At 48.9% G+C, this 17,400-nt stretch overlaps 1 protein-coding gene across 1 annotated transcript; it reads right to left on the bottom strand.

Annotated features, from left to right (window-relative positions):
* Positions 1-880: 880 nt before the first annotated feature.
* LOC130394426 (amphoterin-induced protein 3) lies at positions 881-14,509 on the bottom strand. The gene is made up of 4 exons (XM_056604770.1): positions 14,422-14,509; positions 12,479-12,482; positions 4,457-4,850; positions 881-2,422 (listed from the first exon to the last, which is right to left on the bottom strand). The coding sequence occupies exons 1-4, from the start codon at positions 14,507-14,509 to the stop codon at positions 881-883; spliced, it is 2,028 nt and encodes a 675-aa protein (XP_056460745.1).
* Between the last annotated feature and the right edge of the window lie 2,891 nt (positions 14,510-17,400).

The following is a 17,400-nucleotide window of genomic DNA, read 5'->3' as shown; positions in this document are numbered from 1 at the left end:
ACACATATCAAGACAAAGCATCCCCACAAATGCCTCAGATTTGCTTGAAGCCAGCGGCACAATGCCATTTGACGCTTGAGTTCTGATTATCGCCTTTTCCTCAGCTTGTTTTTCCAGCAGTTTCCTTGTGATAGTGAGCCTCAGCCATAGACTTGGTGAAACCCTAAGATTTCTTTAATCTTTGACAAATTTGCATATAAATGCAAAATTGATCACCAGATTCTATATTTATTTATAGGTATGATGGATGGGGTATTCTGTTTTTCCCATTTAAAGAAAGACAAGCTCATAGAAAGATCAGTTGAAAAGCGATGAGGATTCATTCTACCATCTGATTTGAAGGTTATAAATCTAAAGAGTGCTATCTCCTTTTGCATTCATCTTTCAACAATGTTTATTTGGGACGTATGAAACAGAACATAAAAAGGTTCCGGTTAGGGTTTTGATGCTAATCTCATCAAGCAACATTTCATATCAACACTAGGAATTTTGCTATTGGCTTGTACAGAGTTGGTGAATTACTGAATATGGATACACAAAGTACACTTTTGAAAGATAATCTAACACAATCTTTTATGGCTTCTGAAGGGTTTTTATATCCAGTGCAATCAAAATGTGAAAAATTGCTTGGATAATCATTCTCAATACAAAACAAAACAAAGTGTTTTGTATTGGTGTAGTCCTTGAGATGATCAACAGTTTTCTGTTTTTATACGGAAGGGTTCTTCTGTTGTTTCTTCATGTCCACCCACTGGGCAGGACATCCCAATGCCAAAGCCTTGTCGCTCCAGAACCCTGTGAGTACAGCTGAATGCATTGTTTTAGGGGACTTTCACAGTATTCGTTTGCAATCATGCGATGGTCGCCATCCTCCTCCTCCTCAGACCTTAAGGACCCCGTCCAAAAAGGCGGTCTCGTTCATCACGGCGTTGTCCCAGCACCACTGAACCGGAAGCGTGGTCTCGTTCCCCTTGGTGCGCCCGTTCTGGTTCTGCTCGATCATCAGCGGCTCCAGGAACGCCACGCGCCGGCTCTGCACCCGCTGCAGCACCTGCTCCTCCGGGCCGCCCGCGGGGGGCACGCCGCTGTACGCCACCGGGCTGTAGATGGAGACGGGGTCGGCGGGGGGGCCCGGCGGGCTGCAGCAGCCGCACTGGCACGGCGTCAGGTAGAGGTACATGAGGATGAGCACGGTGGTCACGGCGCAGCCCAGCAGCGTGGTGTAGCCCGTGCTGAAGGTCTCGGCCGGCGGCCGCACCACCGTCAGGTTGAACTCGCGCGTGGCGTTCACCATCTGCTGCTGGTCCACCGCCGTGCACACGTAGAGGCCCGAGTCGTTGAGCCTGGCCGCCGGGATCTCCAGGGTGCCGTTGGCGAACACGCTGATGAGGCTGTCGTTAGTGGCGCTTTGGTTCATGTAGCCCTGGCCGGGGGTGAGCCACACGTACCAGGGGTCCTTGGTGCCGAGGGACGTGTAGCAGTCCATACTCGCCCGCTCCCCCTCGAATATCACCAGGTTGGAGAGCAGGACGGTGGCCTGCAGGGACTGCGACTTGCCCACGGTGCAGTTCTGGAAGACGCGCCTTTGCCGGAGGAAGTGGATGATGGAGCGGGAGTCGCCGCGCACCGTGCACATGTAGTCCTCGTAGAAGTCCTTCAGGGAGTCGAAGCCCTTCATCTCCCAGTGCCAGAACATGCCGTACATGGAGCAGTCGCACAGCAGCGTGTTGTTGTGGAGGAAGAGCCCCCGCTGCACCGTCCCGGGCAGGGCCTTCACGTCCTCCCACGGCAGCGTGGCCAGCCGATTGGACGAGAGGTCCAGCATGGTCAGGAAGGGGTGACTGTGCTCCCGGATGGAGAAGAACGGGAAGTCTGTGATCTGGTTGAGGCTGAAGTAGACCTTCTTTAGGCTTCTCAGCCCGTTGAGCGTGGCGCCCTCCACCTGGGTGATCTGGTTGTTGAAGAGGACCAGCTCTTCCAGCCGCCACAGGCCCTGGAAGTAGTGCTGCTCCATCACACGCAGCTTGTTGGAGGACAGGTCCAGGTGGCGCAGGCCCGAGGCGTTGTAGAAGACGTCGGGACCCAGCGAGGTGAGCTGATTGTGGGTGATCCGCAGGGTCTCCAGCCTGGGCATGCTGGCGAAGCCTCTGGGCACCAGCATGCTCATATGGTTGAAGCTGAGGTCCAAGGTGAGCGGGGAGGACGGCATGTTGCGAGGGAGCCGGCGGAGGCCGCTGGAGGCGCAGCTCAGCGTGTCCGCGGTGCACATGCACACGGAGGGACAGATCTGTTCGGACCCTGGCAGGAGGAAGCAGAGCAGCAGCAGAGCGAGGCCCGGGCGTGGCCTGGAGCTCATCTTGTCCAGCGCTTCTTGGGTTCCTGAAGGAGTGTGTGGCCCCCCACCCCGCCCCTCTGAACGGCCCTAGAGATCAGAGGAGAGATATGTGATATTAGTAGCATTCTTAAACCTATACCTAACCTAACTATACCTTACTAGATTAACATACATTATATGGTTACATGCATATGTATGCCCTATTGTCTGTTGCCAAATAAAAGAGGATACATCTAAACTAATTCTGATGACAGCAATGCATGATCATATTTTCTTTTTAGTATCAAAGATGAGACTCGACTCCTCGTAAAAAAAATAGCACATATTGAAAAGTTAAAATGAATATAACCACAAATGTGACATGACCACTGACGCATGAGAATGTGAGATTACCTTAAATTAATGTTGGTCCTGCTCCAATATGCAACGCTCGAAATGTCTTCTCTGATATAACAGATAATTTAAATTGGGCTTTCATCTGTTGGAAGTCACAACTCTGAATTCGGGTAAATCACTCAGGCAATCCCCATTTCCCGAAAATGGCACTTCCAAACTGAATAGTCCACTCCAATAAAAAGGTGAACAGCAACCCGAGTCTCTTCCCCTTCAGTGCAAAGCTTTTTCCCTGCCAGTTGCATTCCACCTGGGTCTACTTTAAACTGATCCGTCCAAACCTTATCTTCCTCAAATTCTCCTTTACAAGACTCTTCGGGAAGAAATAAATTGCCCTAGCTCTTTTCGCTCAGAAAAGTAAAATGTCCCCTTCTGGATTTCTGCTCTTCCTAAATGAGAGGACTGCTTGACAAACATCCCGCACTGCTTTTGCAGGGTCTAAAAAAAACAACACAGCTCAGCCTAATCTCCTACAATCCCCTCCTCTGTGTGTGTTTGTCACTTGTGTCTGCCTGTGTTGATGTTAAATAATAATGCTGGTTGATTATCGTCTCTCTCTCTTATAGCTCCCCCCTCTAACCTGTCTCTCACGCTAACAATAATCTTTAAAGAATATATACTATTTGGTATGTGTACACAATGTGTACACGTGTTGTTTTTTACATAAAAATATACTTTGCTCTGTACACTTTGCAAGAACACTTCAAGAATCACACAAATGTCATCCTGTCCCCATCTACAAAGTATATTAAACCGTAAAGATATATCCCAGGAATTGCAGGATAATGCGAGTACATACCATATATCAAATAAACAATCTGCTTCAACTGCTACATTTTAAAACGAGATAGAGAACCATTTTTTAGGTGGCTTTTTATTGTAATCTTTAGGTTTACGCGTGAAGATGATTGTTAGTTCCCCAAGCCCTACATGTCGTGCTACCAGCCTCTCATTGCATGAAGCCACCCATAAAACCTCTCTACTTCATATATGTGTGTTTGCCATGCTCATCCTCCCATCTACTCTCGTAATGAGCTGTTTCTGTCTGTCTGTGGACAACACCCACTCTCATTTGTCTCTTGTCTAAGTTTAGTCGCTTGAGATCTCTCTCTCTCTCTCTCTCTCTCTCTCTCTCTCTCTCTCTCTCTCTCTCTCTCTCTCTCTCTCTCTCTCTCTCTCTCTCTCTCTCTCTCTCTCTCTCATGCACACATGCTTGCTGCTCGTGTCCTACGTGTCCCCGTTTTCTTTTCTTGAGGTGCTGACACTGTTCACCGTGGGCTGGACTGTATGGAGGCTGTCTACGCCGCTTGGTCATGGCTGCCTGACATCTCCCAATTCTGTCACAGTAAATTAGCCTCGCGAGGAGCCCTCCTCTTCCCCTCATTTCTTTCGATCCACCCACCCCCACCCCCGCCCCCATCACCACCCACATCACCACCCCCACCCCCGCCCCTCGCTCATCCCCAGCTCCTCCATATGTGCTCTGGGGGGGGCCTTGGCTGACTCCCACTCGTCTTCTCCCCTCCTGTGGTACGTTGTTCCCCCGTGGATTCAGATAGTTAGACAGTGCTGCTGCTGGGGTTCCTCTTGTCCTCTCTCTCTCTTGCTCTCTCTCTCTCTCTCTCTCTCTCTCTCTCTCTCTCTCTCTCTCTCTCTCTCTCTCTGTCTCTCTGTCTCTCTCTCTCTCTTTATGATGATAGTAATACAATGTGTTTCTCGACCCCCTGCGAGGCGAGGCCCCATGCAGGTGGAGATGTAGAGGCAGGTGGAGATGTAGAGGCAGGTGGAGATGTAGAGGCAGGTGGAGATGTGGAGGCAGGTGGAGATGTGGAGGCAGGTGGAGATGTGGAGGCAGGTGGAGATGTGGAGGCAGGTGGAGATGTGGAGGCAGGTGGAGATGTGGAGGCAGGTGGAGATGTGAAGGCAGGTGGAGATGTGGAGGCAGGTGGAGATGTGGAGGCAGGTGGAGATGTGGAGGCAGGTGGAGATGTGGAGGCAGGTGGAGACGCGGAGGCAGGTGGAGACGCGGAGGCAGGCAGTGGCGTTTGACGTGGATCCTTCTTCTGCCCGCTCCACCAGCGCGGTGGGATTAGATCGAACACATTTCACATATGGATTTCTTCTGGGGGAAGAAGAAAAATAAAAACAGACACCCGTCTTGCAGCTGGTGAATTACACACAGTCCTATCTTTAGACCAGTGTTCAGCCTGGCTCCAACATTGAAGAGATACATTCGCCCACACATGCACATAGGACCTTTTGGCTTTCAAGCATTTGCTGGAGAAGTTGCTTCCAGATATTGTTTGCATGGATTTAAGTCACGGTTGATTTGGCCCTGGGAAAAATTATTTAAGCAAAGGCTATTTTAACTCTGTCCCACGCAGGGATGTGCTTTCATCCGGCGGCATTGAAATTTAATTGAGAAACTGATTTTATTTGATACATTATATAACATTTTAATCATATTGGGATTCTGCATCAATCGACAAGATAGAAAAGATTATAGAATAGATTTAGAATTGTGGGGGATGCTGTTTCATGTATATTAGTATAATTATAGCCCAGCAGTGTTTGTTGTTTGTTTGCATCTGATCTTTGTCTGTATTAATGTTGTCTCTCTCATGTCATGTATGGTAATGTATCTACCTGCGTTTGTCATTACATTTCCCCCCCCCTCACTCTGTCTCTCTTCTCTGGCTCTCTCTCTCTCTCTCTGTCTGTCTGTCTGTCTGTCTGTCTGTCTGTCTGTCTGTCTGTCTGTCTGTCTGTCTGTCTGTCTGTCTGTCTGTCTGTCTGTCTGTCTGTCTGTCTGTCTGTCTGTCTGTCTGTCTGTCTGTCTGTCTGTCTGTCTGTCTGTCTGTCTGTCTGTCTGTCTCTCTCTCGCTACATGTGCGGTGTGAGACTGTCATGAGATTCCACCTCTTGAGCGTGACAGGCAGCATTGTCAAACCTCTTATGTAAGCGGTGTGCACCCTGCTGTACAAATCCCCGTCTTCACATACATGTGATCAAATGTGCCTATGCAAAATACGTCTGTCAAATCATCCAGGGTTAGAGTTGATGGGAGGGCTTAGAGTCGGTCCCTGGCGGTGCCCCCCCCCCCCCACATCTGTAGCAAGGGATTCTTCTTCCAGGCCATCTGGTGCAGAAAATAGCCCCCCACCCCCCACAGCACCACCACCACCCCCACCATAGGGAAGTGTGTGTTGTTGTTATCTTGCCCTTGAGTTGTGTTGAATCTCCCTGGGCCTCGGTTAATAGCACACACACACACACACACACACACACACACACACACACACACACACACACACACACACACACACACACACACACACACACACACACACACACACACACACACACACACACACACACACACACACACTCAAATATTCTCATTGAACAATAAAAACAAAAAACATATCGGATTGTTAGTAAGTTGCATCTTGTAAATGCAATCATTTATGAGTGTTTTAATTAATTTGGATTTTTTTGGGAAGGATCTTTCTCTTTTATCTAACATTATTCAGTCATTTCCATGTATTCAAATAAGCAGCAACATACTGAAGCTCACAATTTCATCGACAACATATTAGACCCCTAATGACAATGCGCACCATAATTACCCGATGAAGAACTGGGAGAATGAACACTCTGCTATCTACATACCTGACCAGCCTACTGTACGACGATTAGTGAACATGTGTTGTGTGACCTCTGCCTGTTTCATGACGAACCTTGCAGTCCTAATTAGCATTTGTCATATACCATCTCTTTATAAAAGGCCCGCTCTTGTATATGAGTGAGTCAGCTCGTGCAACTAAGGTTTGTTTTTTCTTATGCCAGGAGTAAATGCTGCCCTCCGGATGTGCACTGGAATGAATTGGATTTATTTTTCTGAGTGTTTTTTTTTTTTTTGGTGCCACTTTAGTTTTATATTTCCCAAGCCCTCTGCTCCAATAGTGGAAAAGATGATACCTTGTTAGAGAAAGTTTGAACCGAGAAAGTTTGAACCGAGAAATTAAAGGTCAGGTTTTGCATAGTTTGGAAATGTGTATTATGCTTAACACACATGCAGTGTCCACAGACGCTGACAGCTTCTCTCTTTACTCAAGTTACCCCCATCTAGTGGATGTATATGTTAAGCGGAGCAGAAAGAGGCGAGTGCGCCATCTAGTGGTTGGCGATCCAGTCGCCCACCTATAAATCGTTACCTGGGCTCGAAGACAAACCTAATACATCCCATCAGTGTGCAAAAATCTCACCACCGAGCGATCATATGCTGCTAATGCATTCAAACCACACCCCAGTGTGGGCCAGCTCATAAGATCGACTGCTCACGTCTCCAGGCATGTGGGACGCCTCGCCTAACCTGGTTGAGATTTTGTTCCTCGCATCACTCTCTCTCACATTTGGCTTTGATTGTTAACTGATTTAAATTTGGGCTTGCAGGAATTAATATGCCCTGCCCGCTGCCTTTTCCCTTTGCCTCCTCTAATGGATAATTATGCGCGAGGAGGGGCCGATGTGGGTGGTAACTGGACGCCCGGTTATGCCCACACCTCTTCCTGTGTGTTCACATTACCGGAGGATATGGCTTGTGAAATGAGATCACTACTGACTACTTCGCTCCCTGTGATTGTGCTATAAAACATCATGAGCCGGAACACAAGTGAATTGTGTGAAACGACTGTGGTGTGGCGAAGAATGTCTGGAGTTGTAGCCCCCCCCCCCACCTCCCCCATTACCCAGCCCCCAATCTTAACCCTCCCCCCTTTCTCCCGTATCCTTTGATCAGCAGCATCCTCCATCTGCACGTCTGTCATCTCTTTTTTTTATCCTCCATCTCTTCTGCTCCTCCTCCTCCACCTCCTCCTCCTCCTCCATCCTGTTGATCTTTCCAAGGAACAACTCATCTGTTTCCAGCCCTCCTGCCCATCTCTCCACACGTCGCTTCTTTACGCCACTCCTTTAAATCTCTCTCACTCTCTCTCGCTCTCTTTCTGGCAGGGAGGGATGAGCCGACTTCCCAAGCCTCCAACCCTCTCCCTCTCTGTCCCCCCACTCATATATTTTATGTTGGCGGCGTGGAACTCTCCCACAGTCCATCATGTCCGGATCAATAGGGATTAACAGACACGATGGGGCGATTTCAAGGGGAAATCGCCGCAGCCGTGTTGATGAATCACAGTCGTGACTCTGAGCGCTGTGTTGTTGCCGGGGCTGGTGCAGGTGGTGGTGTGTGTGTGTGTGTGTGTGTGTGTGTGTGTGTGTGTGTGTGTGTGTGTGTGTGTGTGTGCGTCATCCAAATTGATGGCGTTTGTACTCTCTTTCCAAAGCGTGGAGCTGAGGCACTGGGAGGAGACAGGAGGATGGATCATTCAACACATACATATTCCTGGGAATATGTAACAAAGGAAGTGTTGGGGGCCAATGGGGGGCAGATTGTCTAGTAGTGAGGGTGCTCGCCTCTAGGTGGAAGGGTTATGGGTTTGCAGCCCAATGTCCCAGTGTCATGCATCCTTGAGCAGGACTCTCCCATCTGCTTCTTACTAATCTAAAACGAGTCACTGTGAGTCACTTTTGATGCAAGTGACTCACATTAAAACCAAAATGTTCTGGGTGTAGAGTTCCTTCCGTGGGTGTCCTGAGCTAGTTGGATTAAACCAGTTGCAGCATCTTGCCTGGTCCTGCTGCTGTCGGTGGTGGTGGTGGTGTTGGAGACGGTGGTGGTGGAGGTGGTGGAGGTGGTGGTGGTGAAGGTGGTGGGTGTGGTGTCGATGGGGGGCCCACGGAGACAGATGCTGAGGGACATCAGAGGTGATGACTGGTTAGCAGTTCTATCAAGGGTCTCTGACGGCCATCCGGTCGAAAATGAAACAATCTCTGGAACAGGTAACTCAATTTATCTGCTGGCTGCCCTCCATGGTGCTCTACAAGGAGCAAGTACTCTCCAAGCTGATTGGATAAGGTAACAGAGCGTGGTCGCCCAGTCCCGCCGAGCGAGGCCCTAGGCCCCCACTGTGCCCAGACAGCCTATGGACCAAGAGGGCCCCCGGAAAAGAACGTACTCTTTCCACAGCGGAGATGGAGGAGGGGGGCTGGACCCGCTCACCGCTTTAGGGTATGTTTTTTTGGACTCTCTCACTTTGTTTTTCAATCGATGGAATAGAGTTGCCTTTAATCAGGGCGCTATTGAGTGCTGAAGCTAGCAAAATGAAGAGTCTCTCTTGCGGAACCATTTTGTACAACTATGGACTTTTCTCTTCAGCAGGTTGTGTCATTATGCACTTGTAAATTGCATTGCTCTATTTGGGATAAAAGGGGAGTGGAGATTAAAAATATAACTGCAGCTTTCATATTAAAACTTTCTGAGTTATCTATTTTGTCCAACATTTGCGCCTCATCGATAGTGATTGGATAATTTGATTGGAGGGCTACATTCTTTCCATGATTCAATTCAAAAGAAGAGAAGATTGGAATTCTTTAAATAGAACATAAGTGATGGATGGATTCACTCATAGATGTGGTCACATCGTTCTCTCTTCTTATTCGAGATAATTCGTTCTTAGGAGCACATTTTATAATTTTTCTTTAGCTATATATTATATACAGACTAGGTAGACCTTTTGTCAGTCCTACTTTGCACGCTGAGATTGTGCATTTGGGAAAATTTGTTGAATAGTTGAATGTGTGACTCAATGTTGCTAATAATCAATTATAAAATCATTCAACACCATTCTTTACAATAAAAAAGTTGGCTCTGTTAATTATTGCAAAAGTGGTGCTATCAAAATGCCACTGGGACTTGAAAACCCTCAGGCGGTTGGTGGCAGGTGATGTATTTGTTCTCCCTCTACTTTCTGGAGGCCTACTCATTAAAAAAGTGGAGACGGGGTTGTGTCTTCGAGAAAGGCTCTCTCAGTGAGTGGCCATGACGGCCGTGTTCTTACTGGCTGGTCTGACTGCATTAGGTTAGACAAGATTGGGTTGCTTTAATTTTAGTTCAGAGGAAACCTAGAATGGCACTCAGGTTTAGAAAAAAAGGAAATCCAGGTGTCTTATAAATGAAGAGAACATGTTGCCAAACCGGGTAGAAAATGTGTTGTATAATGTGAACGAGTGTGTGACAATGTGTTTCATTTGTATTGCCTAAGTGTACTTGAGAAATAGCTAACATCCTCCCACGGTCAGAACTCTTTGTGAGGAGGCTAGTAGACCAAATTAAAATTGCTCCTTAAGATGTAAAAAAAAGACAAGCAGCTATTATGGGGCGGCAGTAGCTCAGGAGGTAGAGGGGGTTGGCTGGTAACCTGAAGGTTGTTGGTTCGATCCCCGGCTCCTCCTAGCTGAGTGTCGAGGTGTCCTTGAGCAAGGCACCTAACCCTGACTGTTAGCTCCCGACGAGCTGGCTGTCGCCTTGCATGGTTGACTCCGCCGTGAATGTGTGCGTGAATGGTGAATGTGAGGCAATATTGTAAAGCGCTTTGAGTGGCCAATGGTTAGAAAAGCGCTATATAAATGCAGTCCATTGATCGTGGGCGTTGTTTCTCATTGAATGGAAGGTGAGAGAACAGAAAGGGGAAAGCAGACATCAGCATGTTGATGGTATAGAAAAGGATGTTTTAGTTTCACCCTTAACAACAAAATATCAAAGTACATTTGACATTTGTCAAAGTGTATTTCTTCTGACAAATGTACTTATTGTAAGTCACTTTGGCTATAAGTGTCTGCTATCTGCCCTAATGTAAATGTAAATATAAAATGTCAAAGCAAAGTGCTATATCAACTTAGGGTTGCTGGAGATTCATGTGTTTACCTGTCCCAAATAAAACAGGTAATTTGTAATGTTACATCGCAAAATACGTTCCAGTTTGTCTCCAGGGTTAGCTTACCCTGGAAGGGAAAGCAAACAGAGGAACGTAATGCGGAGCTATGTGGCCTGTCTGTACTCTGGTCCCGCCTTGACACAGAAGACCCCACCGTTCACAGCACTCCTTCAGCTCAGTTCATTTGACTCTGTTTTGGCGCTTTCATTAAAGTAACAAATCACATGTCTGAGTTTTGATAACGCTGCAGCCATCAAGTGGTCAATACGCCTCGTGTCTTTCTGTCGTCCTCCCTCCCTCTGTAGCTCTCAGACTGTACCAGGTGCAACAATGTCTCTGTGTGCAATCCAATCTGGCTTCAAGGCCAGGAGGAGATTTCACTTATTGCTCAGATCCCAGAACAAATCATAAGCCTGGCAAATATCAAGGGTTTGTGGAACCCAGGGAGGGGCTGCGGGCTCCGAGGAGTTCGAGATTTGCTTTGTTGTTTGACTGATTACGCCATGATCCCCTAGCCCCCCTCTCCCTCATCCCGCCCCCCCCCTCCCTAACCCCTTCCGCCCCCCGCGGTGCCGAACGCATGCTGTGCTGCAGAAATCTGCGCCGGCACAAGGGCACTTCAGGGAATTACGCTGTTTGTCTTCATCTAATTTTTAATAGCTGGCGCGCTGATAAAGTTGATAAAAATAATTCCCTCATTTCGATGGATTGGGTTATCACCGAACCCCTCCGCCTGCGTGGCTTGCTCATCGCTGCAGAGCGTGGCTAATGAGAGATAAGGACGTTTAGATAAGGTGGTTTTGGGCCCGCTGTTGTTCTGCTTCTGTGTTGTGCACAAAACAGAAGCAGAGAAAAACCTTGAATAAAGCCTAAATATTTGTATCATTTTTGTCGATACACATTGACGCGTAACCTCGCAGAACACCTGTGGTTTGGTTTTTTGAATCAAAAAAGGCAAATGTGCACAGCCCCAGGATTTACATGGGGCCTGTTGTGATGGGGTCGGGCTCAAGTTTAGGCCTTGGTCTCTGCTTTAGATTATTTCCTTATCTGGGTTTCCTCTCCGGCGGGTGGTGAGTAACATTGACCTTCCCGATTGCATTCTGGACTGTATTTCCTCGGGTGACTCCTGCCTCGCCATCCGTTTCTAAGACCGATGGATTCATTCGAAAATATATTAAGCTAGGTATTCCACAAAGCCTGGGACAATCTGGGAACAGCCGCATAACTTCTAACAGCCCAACAAAAAAAAAATGCCCACACGGTTAGGATGCACAGGGGAACTAACATAATACGAGATCTAAATTAACTTGTGTGTTGAGTCTACAATCTAACTGTGTGTTGTGGTTGAATCTTTTGTTTTAATTTGCAGGATACCCAACACACTGGGGAGCAGGGCTCCGATATATGTAATTAAAGAGATTTATTTGGGATTTACAGATCTCTTGTGACAAACTCTGAGAGCCAAACAAATGCAACATAAAAAAAAAAAAAAGTGCCATCTGAAATACCACATCAGTACTTCTCTGCTTTTCTTCAAAAAGGAAATACGATCTATTATGCAAAAGTGAATATTATGATTATTTTATAAAATGGTAACTTGGAGGTATGCAAACATAATGACATAAATAGATAATTGCCTTCTTCATTCACCAACACAATGAAGACCTTCCATCCACACCCACGTGAGCCACAGCACTCTCAAATTGGACACCGAGGCGTCTGTTCAATAGCTTTTCTTCTTCCATGGTCACTGGTTTTGGACTCTTCTGTGCTGAAACGATCAGTAAAAAGGTGGCTCATTAAAACACGTAAATCAATGCCAGTGGATTTGAGTGATTATTTAAAATGGGATTTTAGAAGCTCCCACCTGGCAAAGTCAATGCGTTCTACCTCACGCCCAATTGGTTGGTCGCACCTGACTGTGACACACAGAAATGTGAGCATACTGTATTATCACACATTACCTGGTCTACTTAACTGCAAGATGGAACATCTGCAGTTTGTTTGTGTGTCGGCATTGGTGCATAGGTGCATTCATAATTATTCATGAATAAATACACACCGAGCGGCCGGCATCCACTCATCTCAGGGTTCAAACCGTGGCTCCCCTCACTCTGTTCCTTTCTCTTTCTTTAACAAGGCTAGTACTTTAGCCACGGCGGCGGCGGCAGCGGCGGCGGCGGCAGATCTCAGCACTCCATCACCCCGGTAACCAGTGCCTCAGAAGACGAACCCGTCGCCATGCTAACAACCCTGGCACCTTTGATGACGAGCCAACTGACAAGAACCGGTGGAGAGGGGGGGAGGGCGGAATATTAACTCTGCAAGGTCACTGCAGACACGATCCCATCTGTCTCTCTGCAGCCTCCGTAGATCCCAGACCGACCCCAGCCTCCAACCCATCCCTCGCCGCCCGGCACCCCCCCCCCCCCCCCCCCCCCCCCCCCCCCCAACTCGTCCCACCTCCCCGCCACCCCTGCTTCACTATCGCTGTGTCCCTGGAGCCATTGAACATGTCCCATCAATCTGATGGAGGCAGTCTTCGGCTAATGTCGTAATATCAACGCTAAATAACGCCGCTTCCCCTGCTACACACCACGGCCGCCCCCAACCCCATCCAAGGTAAACTCATGACGGCCAGTGGTGTCAAGCTGTCTCGTATCGCATTACTTCATGCTGCTTTTTCCTACCGCCACACCACTCTGGAGAACGCCCGGGCATTACCGGGCAGGAGGCTAGTCTATGGTCCGCGAAGTTAATCGCTGAGTGTGCTGCTAATGGCGCCACGCTGAAGCTAAGTATGCGCTAATGCGTTCATACTGAATCAGTGAGGCAGGTTTTTTTGTACCTGCCCCCTCTAGTGTTTGGGGTATTCCCTGGGACTGTCCCAGTGTTTTATGGGCAAACTCCCTGGGCCCTTTAGGGCTTTGCCCTCCCCCCCACACACACACACACACACACACAGATACAAACACACTAATGCACTTACACAAACACAAGCACAAACAGACACACACCTCACAAAGTAAAAAATGCATCAGCCAGCCTTTACATTTTTTCCAGCTTGTCTCTTTCCCTCTCTGAAATATTCCCTCTCATCTCAGGCTCTCTCTGTTCATGTCACTTAACGTGTCTCGCTCATTCCGCCCCTATGCTTTCTTTGTCTGAGCAACACACACACTGACATTCTCCTCTCGCAGGGGGGCTGCAGTACCAGGCCTTGTAATATCTGCAACAGCTTTATCCAGGTTGCAGGACCAAAAAGCCTGCCGGATATTTACACCATAAAACCTCCATCCAGCCACCCTCACACACATACACCAATAGACATATACTTTACGCAACACTTTTTAACTTTACATAGAATCCAAAAAATGCAATCCCTTCTGTGCTGCTTCCAGTCGTCTTTTGCTCCTGCTGTTCCTCCTGTCTTATCAGACCGGCCCACCTCACCAAAGCAGCTCCTGCTTGCATTGTGTAAGTGTGTCTCCTACTGGAGCATCTCATCCAGCAAAGGAATGTGCGATGAAAATAACACAGGGGCCTTAAAGCTGTTTTTTTGGAAGCTGGTTTTCCCTCCGCTGCTTTCAATGCCACTGGAACAATCCGCAAATCCCACCGGCAGGGATGTGTTTTTGTTTCCTTCCTCCCCCGCCCCCATCCTGGGGTTTTGCCTTTCTCCCCGGCATCAGTAGGGGGTAATTCGTTTTTTGTATATGGAGTGTTTCTGCGTGCTCTGGTTACAAGGGCGAGCCGGAGGAGGCCGGGAACGGGGATCCCCTGGTGTCTGCCGTGGCCCCAGCCCGAGGAGCCGGCTGCTGGCTGGGCATCAAGCACAGCTCACTACCCTTCTCATACCCCCGTTGTCTTTATCGCCCCCCCCCCCCCGGATGGGGGAGGCGGGGGGATCCTGGAAGCTGTTCCTTATGTGCTCTCGCAGACCCATGCCTACGAAGCATGCCCAGATTTCAATTCTCTTTGCGGCATTGGTCTTCTTCAGCGTCCTCCTCTCCTTCCCTCTGACAGGGCGATATTGTTTCTACGGAAACTCAGTGTCGGGAGGGATCCCCAATCGCCGGAGATAAATGGTCATAATCAGCATAATATAATTGCCGGCTAATGCGTGACGTGACATTAAGCAGCGGGCGGGGGGGGGGGGGGGGGGGGGGGGGGGGGGGGGGGGGGGCGTCTTCCTGATCCACGTGCTGATTAGCATGACAACAAGTGCACCTCCTTCTCTCCCTCCTCTGTGCCCCCTTCCTTCCCGGTGCACGCTGCCAACTCCTTCCAGCCCGTGACTACCGAGCCTTTACCATATTCCCATTCTAGGGGTTTGCAACGTCTTAATCCCTCCGCATATTGCAGGAGATTATCTTTCTATAATTAACTAGCCCCTTGAGACTGCAGAGATAGCAGCTGCCTTCTTTTTTCGTTCTTTTTTTTTTTTAATACCACGCCGCGAGTTTTTAACAAACAAATCGTTTTTTTGTTGTTGCAATTGGGAGTGTGTGCTGACATTTACTTTAGTTTATGTTGTTCCCGAGGTGGTGAGATTATACGTCTATTATGAAGCCTCGTCCGCTGTGTGATGGCATTCAGGTAAAGGAAAGCCCTGAATAGCGGCTAGGGGGTTCTGACGGATGGAAGCCGCTCTGTGTATTGGCTGTTGTGTTGGCGGTGGCAAGGTTCACACATGTTGTTTTTGTTTTGTTCAATAAAACATGTGGGGGGGGGCTATTTGTTTCCACTTGAACCTGGGTTAAGCATTGGTGCACACACACACATACACACACACATATATACACACACACACACTCACACACACTATTGTACACAAACTACACACTCACACATACATACACGCACCCATGTACATACACGCACCCATCAAGCACAAACACACACACACACACATACACACATACACACATACACACATACACACATACACACATGCCCAAATGGCAAAACCTCATCTGGGGCTTCACTTGTAGTCCACTTGAGTGACCATTCAGAGGAGCTGGCCAGAAGCACCCTCCCAACAACAGCCGGCCCTGAACTCGTCCATCTTCAAAGAGAGACAAGCGAGCCACCGCAGCGCCTCACCAACGTCTGATTCTTTCATGCAAACAGCATTTACGGGCTGAGCACCATGTTTGTTCTAAATTGCGTTTTCCATCAACTCCGTCAATGGTAATTTAAACCATCCTGTAGAGTGGATCCCATTATACCGTAATCCGATGATTTTCCAGGCGGCGTGTGTGTGTGTGTGTGTGTGTGTGTGTGTGTGTGTGTGTGTGTGTGTGTGTGTGTGTGTGTGTGTGTGTGTGTGTGTGTGTGTGTGTGTGTGTGTGTGTGTGTGTGTGTGTGTGTGCGTGCGTGCGTGCGTGCGTGCGTGCGTGCGTGCGTGCGTGCGTGCGTGCGTGCGTGCGTGCGTGCGTGCGTGCGTGCGTGCGTGCGTGCGTGCGTGCGTGCGTGCGTGCGTGCGTGCGTGCGTGCGTGCGTGCGTGCGTGCGTGCGTGCGTGCGTGCGTGCGTGCGTGCGTGCGTGCGTGCGTGCGTGCGCGCGTGCGTGCGCGCGCGTGCGTGCGTGCGTGCGTGTCGCCCCTGCCCCCCCCTCCCCCGGCGGCGGTGTCGGCCCGCGTGCGGGAACGCCGCTTTAGCCCCCCCTGGTGTGTGCAGCGCTGATGAGATTGCAGACGTGCGGTGAGCGATGGCGGGAGCAGCAGCAGCAGATATTTGTCACTGCCACTGTGTTTATTGTTCGGCGTGCCTGAACGTCACTGCCGGGCTCTTCGGTCGATACGTGGTTCAGAGGGGGGCTTGTTAAGGACTAAAGAGGCAGACATCGGTTTGTCTCAAACACTTTTTACTTTTCTGTAGAATAACTGGGATGAAAAACTCCCCGGCAGCTGCTGTTAGTTAGAGGCGTTTTACGCTGCCTTATTCATTTGGTCGATGTTAAATCCATTGCAGACTACTATCTCAGTTAGATAATATGGCGTGTTTCGGATTTGCAAGATGCTATTTTCATATATTTCCACCCACTGCTTTGCCATGAGTGAAACCCATTTGCTGACACCGGTAAAGCGGAACGCACACAAAAGCCCCCCAATGAACCTATAGCTCTGTTCCCAGTACGACTTGCCTCCAATATATCCTGATTAATAGGTGTTTTCAGGATCATACAATTTGAGAGGCAATACAAAACTGTTGTTTATATTGTAGGCCTACTCATGCATAAACGCATGCATTGACTCATACGAATCACTTGAACGTGACCGTGACGCATCGAGAGCACCAAAGCAATCAGGGGCGGAGACGTGACCCATTACACTGAGAGTACTGTGGAGGAGACACTAGCTGTCCACGTCCAGTGGCTGGCTGGCTGCTGCCATTCTTTCTGTTGCTCTCGTGTCGCTGAGGCAGTCATCACTTTGATTCAACCCCAGGCTCCTTCTGGGGGCACCTCTCCACTCATTATCCAGGGGAAATGTCTATTATTTAGTTACTCGTACGGCTGCTAATGGCTCGGTCGCTCCGAGAGGGATGGGCCCCTTGTCTGACGTGTTGCTGCACTCTAGACCGGCCTCGCGTCGGAGGGCGCCCCGCGGGGCCCCACTCCGGACCCACGCTGGTCACTTTATCGCTCCGCCTCATTTCCTGCTTGTTGCATTAGGTCTTGGCACGTTAAAACCGATTTCGCTTAATAATTGATGGCACAATTTATGGAATCTAGTGCCTGAGGTTGAAGGGTTAAAAGCATTCATATCTCTTCTCTCTCTCTCGCTCTCTTGCTCTCTGTCACTCTCTCTCGCTCTCTCTTCTCCCTCGATTT

Source organism: Gadus chalcogrammus, chromosome 1 (genome assembly GCF_026213295.1).
Source record: "Gadus chalcogrammus isolate NIFS_2021 chromosome 1, NIFS_Gcha_1.0, whole genome shotgun sequence".
Lineage (NCBI taxonomy): Eukaryota > Metazoa > Chordata > Actinopteri > Gadiformes > Gadidae > Gadus > Gadus chalcogrammus.
The sequence above is the reverse complement of the archived record's forward strand: the minus strand, read 5'-3'. Positions and strand labels throughout refer to the sequence as shown.